General features: G+C 40.5%; 1 protein-coding gene across 4 annotated transcripts in view; it reads right to left on the bottom strand.

Annotated features, from left to right (window-relative positions):
• Positions 1–562: 562 nt before the first annotated feature.
• The window catches only part of TOM1 (target of myb1 membrane trafficking protein), a 37365-nt gene continuing 16773 nt past the window's right edge, over positions 563–21154 (bottom strand). For 3 of the 4 annotated variants that reach the window (XM_089528072.1, XM_089528075.1, XM_089528074.1), the window contains exons 5-16: positions 20642–20776; positions 19523–19669; positions 17711–17827; positions 17346–17479; positions 17208–17241; positions 14734–14845; positions 13956–14076; positions 8769–8844; positions 7320–7382; positions 4139–4198; positions 2323–2362; positions 563–1727 (exon numbers count right to left, since the gene is read on the bottom strand). In XM_089528072.1, the coding sequence (XP_089384198.1) occupies positions 1579–1727; positions 2323–2362; positions 4139–4198; positions 7320–7382; positions 8769–8844; positions 13956–14076; positions 14734–14845; positions 17208–17241; positions 17346–17479; positions 17711–17827; positions 19523–19669; positions 20642–20776 (1188 nt within the window). In that variant the 3' untranslated portion in view covers positions 563–1578. The remainder of the gene's footprint in view (positions 1728–2322; positions 2363–4138; positions 4199–7319; positions 7383–8768; positions 8845–13955; positions 14077–14733; positions 14846–17207; positions 17242–17345; positions 17480–17710; positions 17828–19522; positions 19670–20641; positions 20777–21154) is intronic. The other variant, XM_089528073.1, reaches the window with a different exon arrangement.

Raw genomic sequence — 21154 nt, 5'->3', positions numbered from 1 at the left:
AGTCATGCTAGAAGACCTAGAGATTCCTAGAGAACATATGAATCAAATCCACAAATAATCGAAGCTGCAAATGTTGAGAGCCAACTAATTTTACAAATTTATCCATGTCTTCTTAGCCTGCACAACTTTTCCCAAATATGTATCTTCTATTACTTGCCATGCAACTTGGACAGACTGGACCTAATACAGGGAAGGAGAATAGTTGGCTCTCCTGATTTTGTTGGACAGCAACGTCCAGCTACAGGCAATTGGCTAATGGTGAGGGATCATGGGAGTTGCAATCCAACATTTATGGTGGTGAAACATATTCTCCTTCACTGATCTAATAAATAGAATTCTATAACCAATTAAATACAAATGGTGTCCCTCTGTGAGCAAGAGAATAAATTTTCCCTCTGTCCCTGCATTCACCCAGAAAGATGTCATTAAGGAGCTATTCACACTCTATGGCATGCTCCTAAGAGCCCTCATTCAGAAGCCTGGTTGCCTCTTGCTCTTCCTCACCAGATTGTATTTCATTCTATCAAGTAGAATCCAAACTTCATAAAAGCACACAATCCTCTTCTGAAGTCAAAGTTTTTATTGTTGTTTTTAATATGAAATATAAAAGACAGGCCTCCCAGTTACATGGAATAATTCAGCATTTCACTCCAACCATTACCTTGCCCACTGATCTTGAATATACTAAATACCACTTCCTCAGTTTTCTCTGCTAATGTGCAAAGAATTCAGCCTCCACTGTAAAGAAGGAGGGGTCACTGGGCAGAGCTTTAAGGGCAAAGGCTATGGTGGGGACACAGAAATCATGATTAATGAATAATATGAATTCTTTTTGAAGAGAAAATCTTGTCTCTAGGGTGTTTCAAGCTTTGAAGAATAGGAAGAAGCCAGTCTTAGAAGGATTTTGTACCGCCTAACACCCCTTTTCTCTGTGCTCCAGATGACTGGTACCTGGATTGGCTACTTGCATGGCCTGCAGGCAAGATTCTTTAAAAAATGCCTGCACAACAAGAAGGGATGTAAGAGTGGCCTGGCCGATATTACTCCTTTACTCCCAATTTCACTCTCTTGCCACTACAAACTGCATCCATAATTCTTGTTTCTGTTAGGGGAGGGCACAGTGTGGAAAGCTGTAGGGGAAGAGAGAGCTGCACAGTGTTTAAAATTCAGTGAAGTCATTTGTGAGACTGGTAAGTAACTACAAATCTCACTACCAATTTTCAGCATGGCTTTTACAATCTCTTCACTGGAAAAGGAAAAAAACGGAATAACAGAGAACAAATTTGGTTTGCCTAAACCACACAGGAGAAATGCCACATCCATCAAACTCATCTGGCAATACTTTTGGCAGCTTTGTAACCCCTTTCCAGCGTTCATTTCTCTCAAATTCCCCCAATGCAGCAATGATTAATCTAACCCCAAAGCAGTTTAGAAAAAAGAGGCAGGAAGTGAGGAAAGAGCAAAGATCTCTTCCTCTAACCACTGCCTTCTTGCTTCTCGCCCCCTCACCCAAGAAGGGGAGTGTAGTGCAGCACACAGATCCTCTTGCAACCACAGCACACCAGTTCACAATAGGACTCATAAAGCAAACATGGCATCTTCTTCTTTGTCCTTCTTTCGGTGGGGTCCAGAGCTGGTAGAAGGGGGAGGAACCCCAGCAGAGGGACTGGGAAGTGTGGGTAGCCGGTCGGCCACCTTTGCTCGCTCTTCCAGGAACCTGTCAAACTCTGGTAAGAGAGAACATGCAGAGAACAGAAGGAGATATGGAGGAATCTAACTAGAACCAATAACACATATCATCAATTAAAATTATATAAAAAAGTTTACAAATATTAAACCCCAGAAAAACAAACTAGCTGGATCACCCAATTGCATATCAAGGGGAGAACAGAATGGAATCAAGACACATGGGGGAAAGCTTGTCGAAAAAGAAAGGTCTTAAGATTCTTCTTAAACATGTCAAGGGAGGAGACAGAGTGGAGCTCGTCAGGAAGGGAGTTCCAGATCTGCGGGGCCAAGGTAGAAAATGCCCTAATTTCAGATACTTTGGCAAATCTATAGTTCATATCATTAGTGGAGAATAAATATCATTCATAGCATTTCTGCACATGAAGACATGGGAATATAGTTATGGTTTAACAACCATCTTATGAAAAACTGAAAATTGCAGAAATCATTTCCATGAATTCCTCATTTATACAGGATGTTTTTATACATTTGCAGATATGGGCATGGTAGATGGAGAACATTCTATATTCAAATGAACAAATGGGAGACTAGACTTTCAGGGTAGATAGACAGCATGGTTTGAAAGCAATTTACCTTCACTGGTGACACCCTTTGGATCCACTGTCTCATTTTCCTAAGAAGGGAGAAAAAAGGGCAGTATAGGAATCATGGAATTTCAGACAGAAGTTCAGAAGCCTTAATTACAAGGACAAAGAAGTGTATTCTGACCAAGTCAGGCATCTGGTATAAGTTTCCATACCAGTAGAAGTAAGGTAGAATTTTAAGGAGGAAACAGGTTAGGATATGGCTACCAGAAACTATGCTCAGATAATCATTTTACTTGCACCATGTCCCCAAGAAAGGATGAAATGCAGAGAAATTTCATCATCATCAGAAGGGACACATTCAAAGGAAGAGAGAAAGGCTAACATTTTAGCCAATAACTGATAACGATGATTCACATAACCAATTGTCTGCTGCAAGCAGCTGAGGCTATGTTTTGGCTGCATTTTGCCCATGAGAAACTAGACAGGCAATGAGAGATTTAGATAACATGTGAAATTTTTGCTGATGTAAACCTGGCTGCAGTGTGTGTTTGTTTGGGGAGGGGGAGATGACCCATCTCAGATAATATAGTTGTGCAATCAGTTATTACCTTATATACAGAACTATAAATTCACCTCATGTATATGTTGAGGGCAGGTTTGGTGGCCAAAAGTATGGATTTTTATATGACCCATGGATATGTTGAGGGTAAAACTTAGGGGCATGTAACAAAGGATCTAAAGGAGAAAGTAAAGGAAAACAATGTAAAGAACTTACAAAATTCCAGCAGGCACAACTGAAAAACATGCCTTTGGATGTGGCTGTCAGTTAAATGGATGATAGGGAAAATAGATATTTTTGCAGGGTTAGATTCATCTTAAAGGCTGGATGGATGAGAGGGTAGAGGCATCAGTGCTTGCAGGACAGCTTACATTCTTTTCACTAGTGGATGGTTCCTTTTTTATATGAGTCAAAGTTAAAGTACAGTACTTACATTGACCTGCAGATAAGCTGACTCAGGTTTTTTTAGGTCAATTTTTTGACTAAAATTTCTAGACTTATTTGTGAATATATGCAGTAGTTCAACACACTGCAAACTATATAACTAGTAAGTAATGAGAATGGTGAAGGTTACCAGTGGGTGTTAGATAAAGGAAATTCTTCTCATAGAAAGATTATGATCCATGTAACTCAGTAAGGTGAGCAGACCTGGCAGGTACAGAGGGCAATATTTATGTTTGCAGCAGGCTGCACTACACAATATTTTGTTGGAAACTGGCCGAATATCACAACTGAAAGTGATTTTCCAGTGGCAGGTTTTCAGAGGCTGATTTAGTGGTTAGGGGCTGTTGGGCCTTTAAAAAAGTAAATCTTCTTCTAGGGTGGTACAACCTTGTTGATGTACCTTTTAAGTAATTTCTGATTGATGGTGACCCTATGGCGCCCCTATCACAGGGTTTTCTAGGGCAGAGAGTGCATGACTTCCTCAGTGTCACCCAGTGGGTTTCCATGGCTGAGTGGAGAACTGACACTTGTTCTCCAGAGTCATAGTCCAAAGCTCAAACCACTACACCATGCTGGCTCTAAAACCCAGATGGCTGCAGAATGCCCCTAGGATTACATGTTGTCCACAGATCCCTACATTTTCACCCCAGGAATACATGGACTGGGAATAGCTTTCCAGGGTTTCAGACAGGTGTATTTCTTAGTTTAACTGAGAGATGCCAGAGAATGAACCTGGACATTCCACAGGCAAAATCCATTTGCTTGCTACTCAGCTATGGCTTTTTTCCCAAGGTAACCAATAAAAAATACATAGTTGAACTCTTAACTGATATGCATGTGCTTCAACTCTACTACTTACCACATCAGTGGAGAGCCACTGTTCAATATCCTCCATGAGAGCTGCCTGGGGGACCGGAATCTGACAAGGAAGGAGAAAGGGACAAAGCAGAGAATGACAGGGAAAAGCATGCAATAAATCTATCCCTGAAAAAATAGTCTATTTTCAGTATCATCCATTTAATTGACAGCCACATCCAAATGCATATTTTTCAATCAACATCACTCAGGACCCACCACTAGTCCAGTTTTCTTTTTAAACATAATTTGGCAATGTTAGTTTTTTGGGGAACAATTTCCACAACTCTGCAGCCAGCATAACCACTGACTATGATGACTGGGGTATTCTAGGAATTTTAGTCCAAAAAAGTAATTTTTACAAGTTCAAATCTTAAATGATACCATAGTCTATTAAGATTAATTAATCATTACTTTCACTTCTCTGTCTTGGACTTGTGTTGGCTGAGTGGAGAACTGAAGCTTGTTCTCCAGAGTCATAGTCCAGAGTAATTGAATATTCCCCACTTTCCTTTATATTTTTCCAAAGTTACATAGGCAGAATATTAAAAGCTGCTATCAATTAAGTGGAATTTTTTGAAAGTGAACCTGAAAGATGCAAAGCTATTGATCCTCATGATGTACACTAGATATAGATTGTACAGTGGAAGGTGTCCACTGATATTAGATTTCAGTAACACAGTGTGGGAGGAGGAGAAAGGATCATGTACATTATAGGTATGCAACAGTTTGATTTTTGTGCAGTGAAGAACAATTTTCATGTACCATTATGTTTCTGAGAACTGCAACAAACTGGCTATCACAAGGTGTAATGAATATCAGATAGAAAACCATGACATTGGTGTAAAAATCATGACATGTCCAAAACATATACATTTTAAACGTTTCTGGACACTTCAGGGCATACTACCATATTCTGCAAAAATTCTCCGTCTTTCCCAAAGACGAGAAACATTTTTTTAATGAAGTAGAATTTACACATGGTGAACCACATTCCAGTGACTCCAGTGACGCCAAGTGCCTATGTGTGCTACACTTTCCCTTGGTTTCCTGATGTCAATATCACTTTATATTTTTTCTGTATAGATTCTGTATAGATTAGATAGATTATCAGTCAAATAGGGTTACCCCAGCACTGACATGTCAGCTCTTTTAGGGCTTCTTCATCCATTCTCTCACTTCATGTTATTTTCTGGGTAATCTTTACTCTGAGTGAAATTCATAAAAGGTGTAATGCTACAGTGTCATCTAAACCTTTTCCTTCACACTGTCATGTAAGAAAATTACCACATTTCTATGTTCAGTTGGTGAAACATCATATAGTTTGTGGAAAATCTACAACTGCTGGAATGGATTAAAGGCTTTGTCTTGCACATAGACTAAATTTCTTAAATGGAAACAACAATATAAGATTCTTCTGTTTTTGTTTTTTTTTGCAGAACCTTGGGCACTTGAATAATCCACTCATGTTCAGCATGCTTCTTTCCAGTTGCTTAGACAGACTCATGCAAGAGAGACTATGCTTAACATGAAACACATCAAATGTCTATTACTTTTGTGCTATGATTGTGTGTTATTTGAGGTAGCTGGCTGCTGCTGGGATCAGACTGTTGGTTTGTGACTTGATGGAACTGGATTTGATTCAAGAAAGCAATTTATATAAACTTACAAATAATGGAAACTAGGTTATGCAGACACACACTGGTAACAACTCTGCTAACCCGAAGATATTTGATCTCTGTCTGAAAAAGATGCATGCTGTACTCTCATGCGAAGAAAATGAAGGAAGGTGAAGAAACACTCACTCCCAACCTTTTCAAAACTGGTCCCTGTGCAAAGCCAAGCACTTGAGTTTGAAAAAGTGAAATTTATCTCAACCACAAGCAGTTTCAAATGTGAGAGCTTTCCCTTTTGCAATAAAATTGATCAATGGAGAAATACCTCCCACAACCCTTTGATGTAATGCAAAAGAAGCTGGCCCAAATCCAGAGACATTTGAACACAATAGGGAATTTCAAAAATAAGTGAAATGAAGAAGGAATACCAATTGTTCCCACATATCACCTTAGACAGAACTAAAAAGCAAAGAGGCGTTTGACATTCAGTGCAGTTAAATTTGCAGATCCTTTGTTGCCACAGTGGTGGAAAGGAAGAGAGCAACCCAAAGCATCAGAATTCATCTTCCCTAAGATAAGAAAGCTTCTTCAAAGCAAGTATCCAGAGCTATTCCTAGGTCACTCTCTCTTTCCTCTGTCAAGGGAAAGCTCTTCTTTTTCCTTATCAGACCGCTTATCATAACAGCAGTGGGGTTTGGGGAGGAGAGGGATAATTTAGGATTATGCCAAAATTCCCTTTATCCCCCAGAAGAGCTTTCTTGAACAGAGGGGAGAGAAGCTTACTTATACAAGCCAGCTGGAACGATGTGTGGGGGCACCTTAGACAAGGCATCTCAAGTGGTATGTTTATGTGGGTGTCAGACAATTTCCTCAACTGATTCAATTATATTTATTACACTGGGGACCTCAGAATGACAGGCAGCCTGGTGCTAATCATGTTGCTAGGATACACTCAGGCCAAGCTAGAATTTACTGCAAGTTGTGGAGAGTCTTCAGAAGAGAGAGACACCTAAAGGGAAATTTTTAGTGGGAAAAATAGGGAGAAATAGGTGATTTTAAAGAGTTAAATCTTTTGTGGGGTATAGAAACTTAAGAGGTGGCCACCTGTTGACCTCCCTTCACCCCACCGGTGATCTTCCTTGTTTGGAAAAACAGCTATATTCTCTAGTGCACACCAGTGTTGCTTGTGTAGACAGTGGTGCAATGCTAGTGTTAGTTGGAGATATGCTCTATTGAGAGACCATATTTTTTTTTATCACATTAGGCAAACAAGAGTGGGTAAATTTTGCCCCTCCAAATGTTGCTGGAGTGGATCTTGTATCATATCCCACTGGCTATTTTGACTGTGTTTGATGGGACATGGAAGTCCAGCAACATCTAGAGGGCCAAAAGATGTGCAATCCTACAGTAAATTGAGGGGGATGGAAGTCTTAAATATACTTCCTAGACTGTTTTCACGGCCCAGTTATATGATTTTGGTGTTTGTCCCCATACACTGTTCCGTCAGCTCCACACCCTTGCTTAGCAGCCTTTTGACTTTCCTTTTCTCTAACAGAAACACATTCTCACCATTCCTTGACGTTCCATCCAGTTTGCAATGGGGGCTCCATCATTGGACACACCTGGCTCCAGCTAGTTAAAAAACAGTTCGCCTTGAAAAGTGGAAGATGTGGGGCAGAGTGGAAGGCAGACAAGCAAATGTTCCATGTTCATTAGCCTAGCAAGAACACCAGCCCTCCTCTACAAATAAAAGATGGTAGATATTTCCCTTTTTCCTGTAATATGAGAGAATTACAAACTGAGCTTGGGGCTAGAGATCACAAAAGAGCGGGTTGCATTGCCTCTAGTGATATAAAGATATGAGACACAGAACCAGTTCTTTCTTCTGTGTCTTCAGTAAGGGTCGCCTGCTAGCCTTCAAATCAAAGTTACAATTTAGATAAACTCTTGCTGGTGCTTTTAGCATCATAAAGCCAGCCCAATCTCAAGATGATGATATATTTGACAATGAAACAACTGTCTATAGTCTCTGGATGGATCTGCTGAAAAGAATAAAGATTTGCTTGTTGGGGGCTAGAAGAGTTACTTTGATATTGCATTGTATTTTTTTAAATTGCTGGCCCCATTTGGCTGTTGGCTTTTAAGGCTTTACTTCCTATACTTTTATAATAGCTGCTAAGGTTTTGTTTGTTTACTAACGTGCAGTATAATTCAAAGATATTATTGAACTGAGCTATTACTATTACTAGCCTTCAAATGTTTTACGCTTCTGTACATGCTGAGAATAGTTTTTAAAAGTTACTCTACTTCTCCTTATACTGTATACTGAATTCTTAATGACCTTTCTGAAACATTGATGCACAGATTATTTCTCACTATTACTGTCTTTAACTGAATTTTGTTTTGCTGAATTGCCTTGAGAACAATTTATTATTATTATTATTATTAACTTTATTTATAAAGCACCGTAAATCTACACGGCACTGTACAAAACCAAGTAAAATCAAGAATACAAAAGCCTGCCTATGGTGTACAATTTAAAAGTTAATTATGTGGAATTAGGTGGCATATGTCAGTAATATCTCAAGTAGTAAGGAGATACATACAAGCTATGCATCTGTTAACCATGGGGAGGTAGATAACCACTGTAAAGCAAAACATTGGAGAGATGTAAAAGCCCTGGTTTCGATATTAAGTATATGTTTAAATACAAGAAGCTGTACAACTGACATCTAAAGTAGCTCTGATATAGTTTTTTGTTTTTTGGGCTATGAGGCCATGTTCTAGGATAGTTCTAGTGTTCTAGAAGAAGTAATGATTTGCATTAGCCTTTCCCAATCTAATCCATGATTCCCATCATTCCCAGCCAACGACCATGCTTGCTAAGGTTAATAGGAGTCTAATTCAAGTGGCAGGCACAAGACTGGGGAAAAGTGATCTCTATGGATCTACAACTAATGCCTTGGGTGGTTTGTTACAGTTGGGTCGCATGGAACTCCTTTACAGATTGCTACTCACCGCGCCTGTATTTTGCTGTCTGGCATCCAAGGCTCCAGCTAGTCCTTTTGTGGCTAGAGGATCTTCATACTTCACCCTGAAAGATGGAACCTGATTAAAGGTAACATATCCAAGCAGAGAATCTCTTAAAGATTATAGCAGCTTGTATCCTGTCTGAAGCCAGAAACATAAATATTGAAATCTTTAGGGGATGTGTCAGCATACACATGCTCAAGTGGACAACAGAACCAAACTAAAAATGGGAGAAGGAGACTTTGTGAATTTATGGAAGCACTGTCCATTGATTTAATGCTGCTTTGAAGGCAGTGGGTTTTTGTAAATTAAAAATAGAAGCTGTGATTCTTATACAGCTGCAAACAGTACAATATTGCTGCTGCAAAACTATCTCATATACATAGCCCCACATTTATCTTTGTTTCATTCTACTTAAGCATTTGATACTAATGCATTTTGTAAACTTTCACATTTCTTTGACTCAGGAGAAACTTATTATATTAATTATAATTGGCCTTGGACAAAGATAATTGTCCTGATTAATCAGGGCACGCACAAATACAGAAATACTTTTGCAACCACATATAAACTCAGAGAAACTCTGTTACATGCTTGCAACCCACAAGCACCAATTGTTCCATGCCTTGCTTTAGAATGCACACCACCACACCCTTTGCCTTCACCCTCTCACTGATGCAGATTATTTCTTACACAGGTAGGCCAAAATGCCCTGGGGCGATGATGTGCCAGCAGTGAGTTCCCGCAGGCCATGTCTTTGACCCTCCCATGGTCACTGGGAACTGTTCCTTCTCAGAGCCAGGGGATTGGGCCACCTTTGTTCAAACTTTTCAAAGAAGTGCTTGTCAGTGAAGGGCCCGCTGTGCACGATGGCATCAATGATGAAGAAGAGTGCTACCACCATGCCACTGATGAGGCAGAATGGCAGAAAGGGTTTGAGCTGTTGCCAAAAATTCTGCACGCACACGTTCATGGGGTTCTGGGAAGACAGGCAAGTCCAGGTCCTGTGGTTGCCCAGAAAGGAGGTCTTGTTCAGGCAGCAAAGCTTAGGAAAAAGAAAGGCAGACCAATAGGTGTGGGGGCTGCAGAACAGGCTGTTCCAAGCTGGCAAGAAAGCTGAAGTAGAAGGCAGTTAGTCCAGTGAGAGAACGAGGAAAAAATAGAAGGTGCCTCTTTAGTGGAAAGATCACACTCCACCCACCTCGGTCACAGAAGGATCAGGTTGTGCTGAAGAAAATATACCACCCAGTTCCTCTATAGCTTCCAGGGTGGGAGAGAATGGCCAGAGTGTATGTCCAGAGGTTAAGCTTCAGCCTCAGATCAGCAGCTTCTGGCTATTTCTCTACACACATCTACTCTATTTCATGCCCAGGCTTACAGCAAACAATTTGCTGAGAGCACCCTTCATACACTGGTATGTGTACTAAGCATCCGGACTCCTTTCAGTCAGTGAATCAGCCAGGCTCTTTGAGAAAGCAGTCTCTGAGTCAAGCATTATAAAACTTTTAGAAGCATTGAGAACTGTGCCAATGACATCTAGAAGCATACTGGCATCTAGCCTAGTTTGCTAAGTGTTTGGATGTGTGTATGGGTTTTATGCTCAAAGAGAACTGTACATCGCCCATAACAAACATCTGTTTCTAGCATCAACAGGGGTGAACCTAAGTCAAACCACAGAGTTGAGAGGAACCAGAAAATTAGCCAAGTAAAAGGTCAAAACAAGCTCCTTTACAGACTAGCAATGCTTTGCATTTGATTTCTATACTTCTCATAGTAATTTTTAAAACAGTCCTCCTGCAAGCTAGGTCAGTATTTTTTTAATCATCTTTATGTTTCAGATTTAGAATCAAGTTCCTGGTACAATGAGCTGGAAAGGGCTTCTTATCTTTCCTGCTCTATTTGAAGGCGATATGTGTATATTTGGCAATTTTTCAGGGGATAGGGGCTTGAGAAATTGTGTGTATGTGGGGGGAGGGAGAAGAAACATACACAGCATCCGCTGTGCCCCCTTCAATAGCCACCAGCCATTACTTTTCCTCAGAGAAGATGTTCTGTATAATGCTACATCATGATGGGAAGAGGTTTCTAAGAGGGAAGGGACTTGACAGATCCCTCTTTCATGGCAGCCACCTTCTCCTACTACTCCAATCATCCTCTGTGTGTGATTCTATGGCATAATCCAGGATGTAACATGATGCACAGGGGATTTTTAAAGCAACAACTGTAGTCATCATAAACAGCAGTACTACTGTCAATACTTGGACAGTAGACTGGGAGATGGAAACTGTAGTAGCCAATGAACCATGAAATTCACTAGATGACTTTGATTATTCACTCCCTGTCTGACCTGTTTCATCATTTTTTGTGAGAATAAAGAGGGGTGGAAGAGATCCATGTACACCACCTTGAGATCACTGGAGGAATGTTTTATAAACGTTAAGTACAATTATTTTACTTTGATCAAACTGATTTTATCATTTTTGTGTAGTAAGGCAAGACATAAATATTTTAATAACAATAATTACAATAACAGCTGTTGTTGTAAGGGAGTGGGAATAGTTTTGGCTTTCAAAACTTTTGGCCCATCCTTATATTGAGGCCCACAGCTTGTGCTCTTAGCCTGTCTAGCAACTTTCATAACATATAAAATTACTGTCACTGGAAGAGCAGGCGCAAACAAGGCATATGACCTAAGAAGTAAACAACACTACATAGTGCAAGGCGAAGCAAGCTCTTTCCTTGTAGAAAAAAAATCCTTGCCAGCCAAATATAAATGGCTATATCCAAGCAGGCATGACAGTATCTTGTGTTTACCAGATATGTTTTCAAATGGAAACAGCACACTTCTCAAATCTTCAAAATTCCATTCTAGCTTGCCACAGTAAAACACTGCAATGCTTTTTAGTTATGGCATGACAGGTGCACCTCCATTTCCAGGTTACCAACATGAAAAACAGAATAAATGGAATTGGAAGATGGCTCACAAGGACCATCCCATCCAACCACCAGAAGAAATTACTAGCTGAACATTATTCTGCATTGGGGGTTACATTTAGACTGCCCAACATTCGCTAGGGCACTTACACACAGCGCTACACTCCATTTAGACCATACTATTAAAAATAAACTATCTACCCCACTGCTGCTACAATTCTTGAAGGCCATTAGAGAATGAGAACAAGCCAAGGAAAACAAGTAGTGGAGAACAAAGTATGTGCTAATGAAGACTCACAGATACCATCTGTATATAAACACACACACTCTTACACACGTGTAAGCAGTGTGTGTGTGTGTGCGCGTGCGCGCACGCGCACAAAATGAACAATAATAAAGCCATGCCTTCTAAAAGGTCAGTCTCTGTATGGGGTTAGAAAACAGACAGTCTGTTCCTGAAGTCTAGAATTCTAGCACTAAAGAAGATCCCAACCTGGGAAATCAAAAGTGGCCTGAACAGCTGTTGCACTTCAATCCATTTTGCAAAAGGCAAATAGAAGGCAGTAGAAGAGCAATAATACACATGTGGTTTTTTTTCTGTATCCAGACAAACTGGATACAAGCAAGCTGAATCAAAACAATTTGAAAAAATAAAATTCTGATTAAAATACACTGGAAATGGAAACCATTCATCTTTAGGAAACATATTCAGGGATAGCCATATTGGCCATGCAGCAAAATACAATAAAGCTCCAAATCCACAGAACAGTAATACCTTTATTGGATCAACCAGAAAAACACAAAATACATCACGCATGGTTTCAAAGCTCCACTGGCTTTTTCATCAGACAAGGTGTTAAAAACCATACAGGAGAAGGAAAAAATGACAACGTCAGAGTGACAGGCCTACATTTTGTCTTAAGATGTTACTTCAGTTCAGTTGAGATCATCTGGAATATCAGTGCACCCAGAGACTACTCACCTTTTTTGGTCATGTGGGGACTGGGAAACAAAGAGCAGTAAAAGCCAGGTAATAAAAATTCAACTCTATTAGCAAAAGAAAAGTAACTCTCCTTGAGATCCAAGCTGTCCCTGTCCAGGGGAGACTACTAGACCCTTAAATTTCTCAAGAAGCCTCCATGCTGTTTCGTATGCAAAAATGTTTAGGTGCTGTATAGGCAAAACGTGCCAGCTGTGGTCCAAATGAGAAAGTTTTACCTTCATTGGAAGTAGAAATCTCAAAGAGTTAAAGTCCCAAGTGCTTTAGCTGAACCAAGTTGTTTAGGAATTTCTGCTTCATCTGCAGCATGCCAGATAGCGCTGTTATCTGAGCCAATCTAGACCCTTCTCAGTCTCCATCCTACATACATGTTTGATTGCAATGTTATAGTTCCTAACTTTTCTCTGGTCATGAAATGCTAGATATTAGAGTTTAGCAACTTGCTAAAGTGACATGGAAAAGGCATCAACGGTCAGAGGATCATGGTGTTATGTTAAATGTATGTGTTAATATTGTTGTGTTTGTGTGCCTTCAGATCATTTCTGATTTATTGTGACCCTAAGGCAAATCTATCACAGAATGTCCTTGACAAGATTTGTTCAGAGGGGGTTTGGCTTTGCCTTCCTCCAGAGCTGAGAGAATATGACTCGCTCAAGGACACCCAGGGGGTTCTCCCTGGTTGAATGGGGATTCAAATTCTGGTCTTCAGACTTGTAGTCTAAAATACAAACCAATACACCACAAATCACCTCTGAGTATTCCTTGGCTAAGAAAACCCTATGAAATTCATGGGGTTGCTGTAAGTCAACAGAGGACTTGACGGCACACATACATATACACACATGTGTTAATATCCATATTAAATATATAGTCTGCATTTAAAAGAAGTGACAGTCATATTCACACGAATCTTCATGGATATAAACCAAAAGTGTCATATGCGGGCGCCTTTTATGTGGCTTTCAGCTTATGCTGAAAGGCGCGCGACGGAGTTGAATGACATGCGTGCGCCATGCACAAGCCCACTGTTTTCAATGGGGATCGAGCGTACGTGCTATTTGCTTTATGCGGAGGGGTCCAGAACGGATCCCCGCATAAGGCAAGAGCGCACTATACAACAAAAACCTGAATTCTACACTGTATACATTATGGGGGTCTGCAAAAATCATCTCATTTTAAATAATTTATTCTGTAACATACATCATTACACATATATAATTATAGCATGTGCTGACACTCACTCTTTGCGTTGCTCAGCTAAGGAGCTGCCACGGGTTAGTGCGAACATGTCAAACTCTTCCTCCAATTTGCCAGAATTATTAAGAGATTGCAGGCCAGCACTGACACTACCTGAACCCAGATCTGCAAGGCATAAGACAGAAACAAAGTGATTTCTAACACTTTTTGTGTGTGGAAAAAACTGTACCAAAAAGAGTACATGAAATACAATGGCTATAACAAACCAAATCAGGATAAGCACACATTATTTGTTTACTGACCATATATAATACACATATAGGGGAACATCTGAATAAATGTTTCCTCATTCTAGGATGTTTATTTGAAGGAATTCAAGATGGGAATTCTTTGTTGGCATGTACAATAAATAAGTGCCAAATTGCTCTGCCAGCCCACATACTGTATATTATGATGATAGTATGAGATTGTTCTGAACGTTTGTGAACAGGAGTTCTCTTAGCCTCATCTCTTAGATGAGGGTTAGGATACTGATATAAGCAGCTGTGCCCACACACACACACACACACACACACACACACACACAGAGCGCAACACAGACTTATTTTGCAATCAATACTTAAGGATATTCAGCAATTCACATGCATTTGCTGGTTCTACACAATTGATTCTACTACCATATAGTCATAGAATTTTGGTTTTTTTTTTTAAAACAAGAAAATATAAGGAAAGATATAGAGTCTGGAGGCAGATATGCTGGTGACCAGGATCATGGCATTAGGGAGTCAAGAACTACACAGCACATGGTCACGGGTTACTCACTCATTCCTGCAAGCTGAGATGAGAGTGTGTTGGTGGCCTCTGGCTCTTTTTCGACTGGTGCAGCACTGGATCCCATGTTAATTAAATTGCTGGTATTTTCGGCAGTGTTTTCCTAATTTAAAGATAATCATAGAATCATAGAATCGTAGAGTTGGAAGAGACCACTAGGGCCATCCAGTCCAACCCCCTGCCATGCAGGAAATCCAAATCAAAGCATCCCCGACAGATGGCCATCCAGCCTCTGTTTAAAGACCTCCAAGGAAGGAGACTCTATCACCTTCCGAGGAAGTGCATTCCACTGTCGAACAGCCCTTACTGTCAGGAAGTTCCTCCTAATGTTCAGGTGGAATCTCTTTTCCTGTAGCTTGCATCCATTGTTCCGGGTCCTGTTCTCTGGAGCAGCAGAAAACAAGCTTGCTCCCTCCTCAATATGACATCCTTTCAAATATTTAAACAGGGCTATCATATCACCTCTTAACCTTCTTTTCTCCAGGCTAAACATCCCCAGCTCCCTAAGTCGTTCCTCACAGGGCATGGTTTCTAGACCCTTCACCATTTTTGTCGCCCTCCTTTGGACGCGCTCCAGTTTCTCAATGTCCTTTCTGAATTGTGGCGCCCAGAACTGGACACAATATTCTAAATAATGTTTACTTGCTGTTTTCAGTGACTGTGGTAGAAGAGCCAAGCATGCTTCCACTGAGTATTTTAATATTTTGGGATTTGTAAAACATGACCCATCACTCAAAAGCCTGGAAAATATGTGGTATATGTACCATATATGTACAAATGCAAAGGCCATGGTGCGCAAGACACTGCAAATACACTTGGTTACTTAGGCAAGTACCATTCATTTTATTAATATTTTTGTGGTTCCTCTGTATTAACTAGCAGTTCTAAAGCACTACATAAACAGTTAAAAAGTAGACATTTTGTCTGCAATGACACTAAAATTAGTGGGACATGCAAGCTTAAAAAACAAGCCTCAATAAATCAGAGGTAGACAAAGTGTGGTCTGTGGGCCATATGTGCCCCCCATTGGTCTTCCCCCCTCCAAATGCCCTGAAATAATTTCTAGCAGATGTGGAGGGCATTTGCTCCTCATTTAAAGGCTTCTTGGATGCCCAATAGGTCAAAATGTTTTCCCCAAAATATCCTCTAGGGGTACAGGGGGTGTTTACACCATTTCTGGGGTCCTCCTGGGCCAATTTATGCCTTATTTGAAACACAAATAACAGGAAGTGAACTAAAAGTGCTTTTTGCTCACTTCCTGTTGTTTAAAAAAGGCACTTATTGGAGTAAGTGCACTGAGTGTTTGCATCTTTCCTAGGTCTCCAGGGTGGGGCTAATGCAGCCCCTTGGCCTTCTACATGTGCCCACCCCTGTACTGTAAAGTCAATGGAGTTCCAACACAATACTTTCCTCTGGCCTTCAGATTGACTTCAGCAACAATACTGTATGTCTCCAACCAATACACTTGATAGTAAAAACTCATACACAAAATTGTGGAAAAAACTGTACCAAAAAGAGTACATGAAAAAGAAATGGCTGCAATCCTTAATATCACTATTTTTTTCTAAACATATAAAGTGTGAGAAGCCAGAAGACTTAGGTTTGTCATGTGGGGAACAACCAGTCTTAGATCAAGTGCATCCTAAGTTAAGGTATCCTCAGTGTACCATTACACCAGGTGCCCTGGTGGCGCAGTGGTTAAATGCCTCTACTGCAGCCACTCACTCAAAACCATGAGGTTGCGAGTTCAAGATCAGCAAAAGGGCTCAAGCTTGACTGAGGCTTGCATCCTTCCAAGGTCACTAAAATGAGTACCCAGATTATTGGGGCAAATTAGCTTACAGTTGTAAATCGCTTAGACACTGCTTAGGTGGTATAACGCAGTATATAAATGAAGCTTGAACCTTGTATTACTGACCAAAATATATGACCTATCCTGACAACTAAATTGCTTAACTGGGTTAAGCTGAGCTTGGGGCCAGTTTCCCAACTAACCAATCCCTTCTGTGGGTTGCACCTTCCCAGTGGTGCCCAGATATACTTTAGGTTTTTTCTACAGATATTTCCTGGCCCAAATGATGACTCAAAATGATACTGAGCTATCTTCAGTCACCATTCTGGATGGAAGAGGGCTGAGGAATATGTTTGCTCCCCTCTAGGGATATTCTAAATAGATGGGAAGGCTGTGGACAGTGGGACAGCTGACATATTCTGGCCTCAAAATTGCACCCTCTCACAAAATTAGGGGACTGGTGAGGCGTTAGAGACTGCATGTAACCTACAAGTTGCATCTTCCTCTCCCCTCATGTCATGGAATGACCCTCTCCATGTGCAATACCAAATATATGGATCTACCACTCCAAGTGTTTCTTATAGCATCTGACCATTGTAACATGTTCTAAGTAACCAACAGGAATAACAAAATGTTGTTAGCATGCTTCAAAAGAAAGGAATGTGCAACTTACTTTAGCAGGCTGTCCAGAACGAAGTCTTTCGAACCTATGAGAAAAAGAGAGACAAACTTCAGAGGAACGTGGTAGGCTACTCTGCTTGAGAGAATGAGAAGGAAAGAGCAGGGGAAGGGAGAAAGGATTTAGGAATACCGTTCATGGCGTAGGAAAATGTTGTTGAGATTGTCATTGACAATGAGCAGCTCCTCTGTTAGCTGTTCATTGAGGATACGGGGAATCAGTTCCAGCACACGCTGCTGCATTGCTTTACACGTCCGGTTCAGTTCCTACCCATGGTAAGAGAATGTACATTGTGAAACCCAGATTAAGTAAATTGTTAAGAAGTGAAAGCTAATAAGCAGCTGGAGCTAAAAATCCACGCCTACTAGTCAGGATATGGATATGACAACTTATATTTTGTTGGGTATAATAATCCAACTCTGTTGTTACTGGGGTGAATCAAATTAAGCCCCTACTCACAGGGGAAAGAGAAGTGTCCTGTTCCAGCTACTTCCTACCTGGAGCAGTTCAAGGTCAGAAGGTTCAGCTTGTCCTGGCACGAGCTCAGTTAGCATCTCAGACATCACTTTCACATTTCCATTCACTACTTCTAGCTCACTGCGTAGTTTCCCAATCTGAAAGCAGAAATACAGACATGAGATTCCAGTGGGCTTCCCAGTAGCAAAGAAAGGTTTACATATTGTGAGACCATTGATCCATCTAGCTCAAGATAGTCTACTTTTGCCAGGATTTCAGATACATTCCTTTCCCCATTCTGCTATATATAATTCTAGAATCTTACATAGTTGGTCCTCCACATTTGAGGCTTTGACTTTTGCAGATTTGATTATTTGCGGTTTTGATTACTGTGTCCTCTCTAGGAATCTTTAGGTCCTCCAGTGCAACTCTGGCAGAAGTTGACCATATGAGTTGTGCTGGAGAACCTGAAGATTCCAAGAGAGGTGTTCTTTCAGGTAAAAAGAATAGTGGTTTTTTATTTGCGGTTTTACCACATTCATGGGGGTCCTTCACTCCTAATCCCAGTGAATGTGGAGGGACCACTGTATAAGCAAAGCACATGCTCACTCGCGTCTTTCTCTTTACAGTCTTTGGGCTGATTAGGGATTTCTGGGATTCCGCTTTCTCATCTTATGGGCTTCTAAATTAGCAATATGATTTGAAATATGTCCTGTCTCCTGATCTAAGGTTCAAGCTCTTTGCTGGGTTCTTCCACTGTGGAAGAAACCAGCACAGACCACTGCATTTTAGAGCTAAATTATATACAATAAATAAAATGTGATGAGAGAGGTTTAGTCTACATAGTTGAATGGGCAACTGGAAATTTGGTCAAATGAGTTTCACAGCCAAGTAACACATTTAAACCAGTACTCCCTAGTCCTAGGGGCTGTCTATACTGATGAAAAAATTCAGCTTCACCTTGCATTTTCCTGGTCTGCAGTGACCACAGTGACTGCAGTGCCACAACTACCCAGAATAAACTAGTTTCACGTTGTACTGATTGCCACACATTTCCTGTGCCCAAATTCAAATTAGTACAAAGGGATTCACCTTCTTTTCTTCCCAGCTTGTCAAAACCTATCAGCCAAACAACCTTAATCTTTACCTGTCAAACTTGTTAGCTTGCACTCTAATTAGTTGCCTCCCCAATCCAATCCTCTTCCCCCATCTAGTTCAAGTGAGTGATCATGAGTAAAGGGGGGAAGTCTACATGTCTCCTTTCCCCCAACTATCTGTTGATTTTTGTTTAAAAATGTTTTTTTAATGTGTTCTGATGCACACTCACACATACAAACCCACAGGACACAAAGTATTCATTTCTTTTGCTGCAATTGCTGGCAATGGAGCGCTGCACCCTGGCTGCTGCCAGCCCCTCACCAGCAGAGCTCCTCTAGTAAAAGTTGTTCTGAAGTCAAGCAACAGTGAGAGAATTACCTGATATACACCCCCAGAGTTGATCTCATGGCTAGGCTTGGTTGGGGAGAATGCAGATATGTGGGCTTACAGATGCGCCGACATTAAGAGTGCTCAATGAGCACACTAGCATCTCTCTTTCTTTTCACTGCAGATTCAGCAGATACTGGTCTTTGTACCAACAAATGATCAGAAAGCACACTTGCTGCAGAGATAGAACAAACCAAGGCACTCCCCCCTCTTAGAGCTTGAAAAGTCTGAGGCAAATGGGATCTCTGATCAGGGGCAACTCTGGAACTTGTCATTTGTTAAGAACTTTAAATGTGCAGTTCAGTGATTATAGAATGTTTTAAGCAAAGTATGTTGCAATGTAACTACTAAGCACATACTGTTCTTACCTGATCTGGTGTAGGTGCGATGGGAGCATCAGTTGCAATTCCTGGAGTACCTGGTAAAGATACAGGATGCAGGATAGACTCTATTACTTGAGGGGATTCTGCTGGTGGTGAATTCACACCTGATGAGGATTCTGGGGTATAGACAGTCTAAGAGAGGAGTCCAGAATGGGAAAAAGCGATTTCAGTACAGGTATAGAAGGCAAAGGAAATCTGTACTTATTCCAACCCAAGATTCCACCCAGCAGTATTCTATCTAGATTCTCTTTCTCTTACCTAATGTTGCCCTTATCTGACATTTTTGGCTTTGTTTCTGTTCCTCTTAGTAATAAATTCAACATGCAGTACACAATCCTTTTCATGTATTCTGAACATACCCTCAGTGCTTTTAAAGAGATCTTTTAATTCATATTGATTTGCTAGCACTTTCCCTTTCTCCATATTAACCCCAATAAATCCTTCTGCAAAGAGCTTATCTATTTTTCTTAAGTAATCTCAGTTTGGATCTGAATTTTAAAAAAGAAGCTAATACATAACATTGACCTAAATCCAATGTAACTTCAGCAGAGATAGCAGAGTTCTGTCAGCTTTTCCAGTTGTATTAATAACAGTGCACTTGTTCTTGTGGTCCCTATGCACACTACTGTATGCACAACTACTGGTTCAACTGAGTGCGTAACCAGGTATATAACCAGTTCTGCTGATAGAAACTACATTGGGTTACCCGTTTTGCATATACTCAGTGTCCGTGAGACACTATTTCTGCTAGTAGAATGACATCTTAAGATGTGGGCCATAATTTTAGTGTTCTACATCCAAAGCAAGTCTAAATCCTGCCAAAAATTCCAAATCTTGCAATATAACATCAAATACCACAGAAAAAAAATATTTTATCTTTGAATGAAACAACTACATTTAGAATATGCTGGGAAGATTTGTATTTTTTTTTATTTTATCTTAATTTCAAACACTGGCTTCTCATGATATTCCCTTCCCCCTCCACACACACACACACACCCCGGGCACATAGTGTTATCTCTAGCTCTTCACCTTTTTTGTTACACTCTTTCAATAGTCATTGAATTTAAACAGACTCTTGTTATAGAAATCAATTAATCTCACCCTCTGTGGCGTATGGATGGGTGACAGCATATCCAGATCAGTCATGGGAAACTCCAGGCCTTTTCTTCTCAGGTCCTCATAAACAGCTACAACTCCTGTCAGGTCTGGTGTACTACGGAAGGCATCAGCCCAGGACTGGAAGACAGGGGGGAAAAGTACCATTTCACATTATTATAATTTTTTGTTTTAGTTTGCATGAAAAAAGGAAAAGTGCCTGTATTTCATGATTTTGCAAGAGCACAGAGAAAGTATCAAATGTAAGATCGGATGACAAAATTATCTGAAACAGTTAGCTTTATTTTGAAGACATTTAATTTTTTTTTAAATTGCCTTGGAGTGTACACAGCCCTGAAAATAATTTGGCAGTGTGCCACAGCCCAGAAAGCCAACATGTGTAGTGAGTGTTGGACTAGAACGCCAAGAGATCAGGGTTTGAATTCCACCTTACCCAAAGAAAACTAATAGGTGACTACACACTCTCAGCCTTCGAATAAGGCAACAGTAAACCACCTT

The sequence above is a fragment of the Sceloporus occidentalis genome, unplaced genomic scaffold, assembly GCF_023333645.1.
Source record: "Sceloporus occidentalis isolate IW3139 unplaced genomic scaffold, rSceOcc1.0.p SCAF_5, whole genome shotgun sequence".
Lineage (NCBI taxonomy): Eukaryota > Metazoa > Chordata > Lepidosauria > Squamata > Phrynosomatidae > Sceloporus > Sceloporus occidentalis.
The sequence above is the reverse complement of the archived record's forward strand: the minus strand, read 5'-3'. Positions and strand labels throughout refer to the sequence as shown.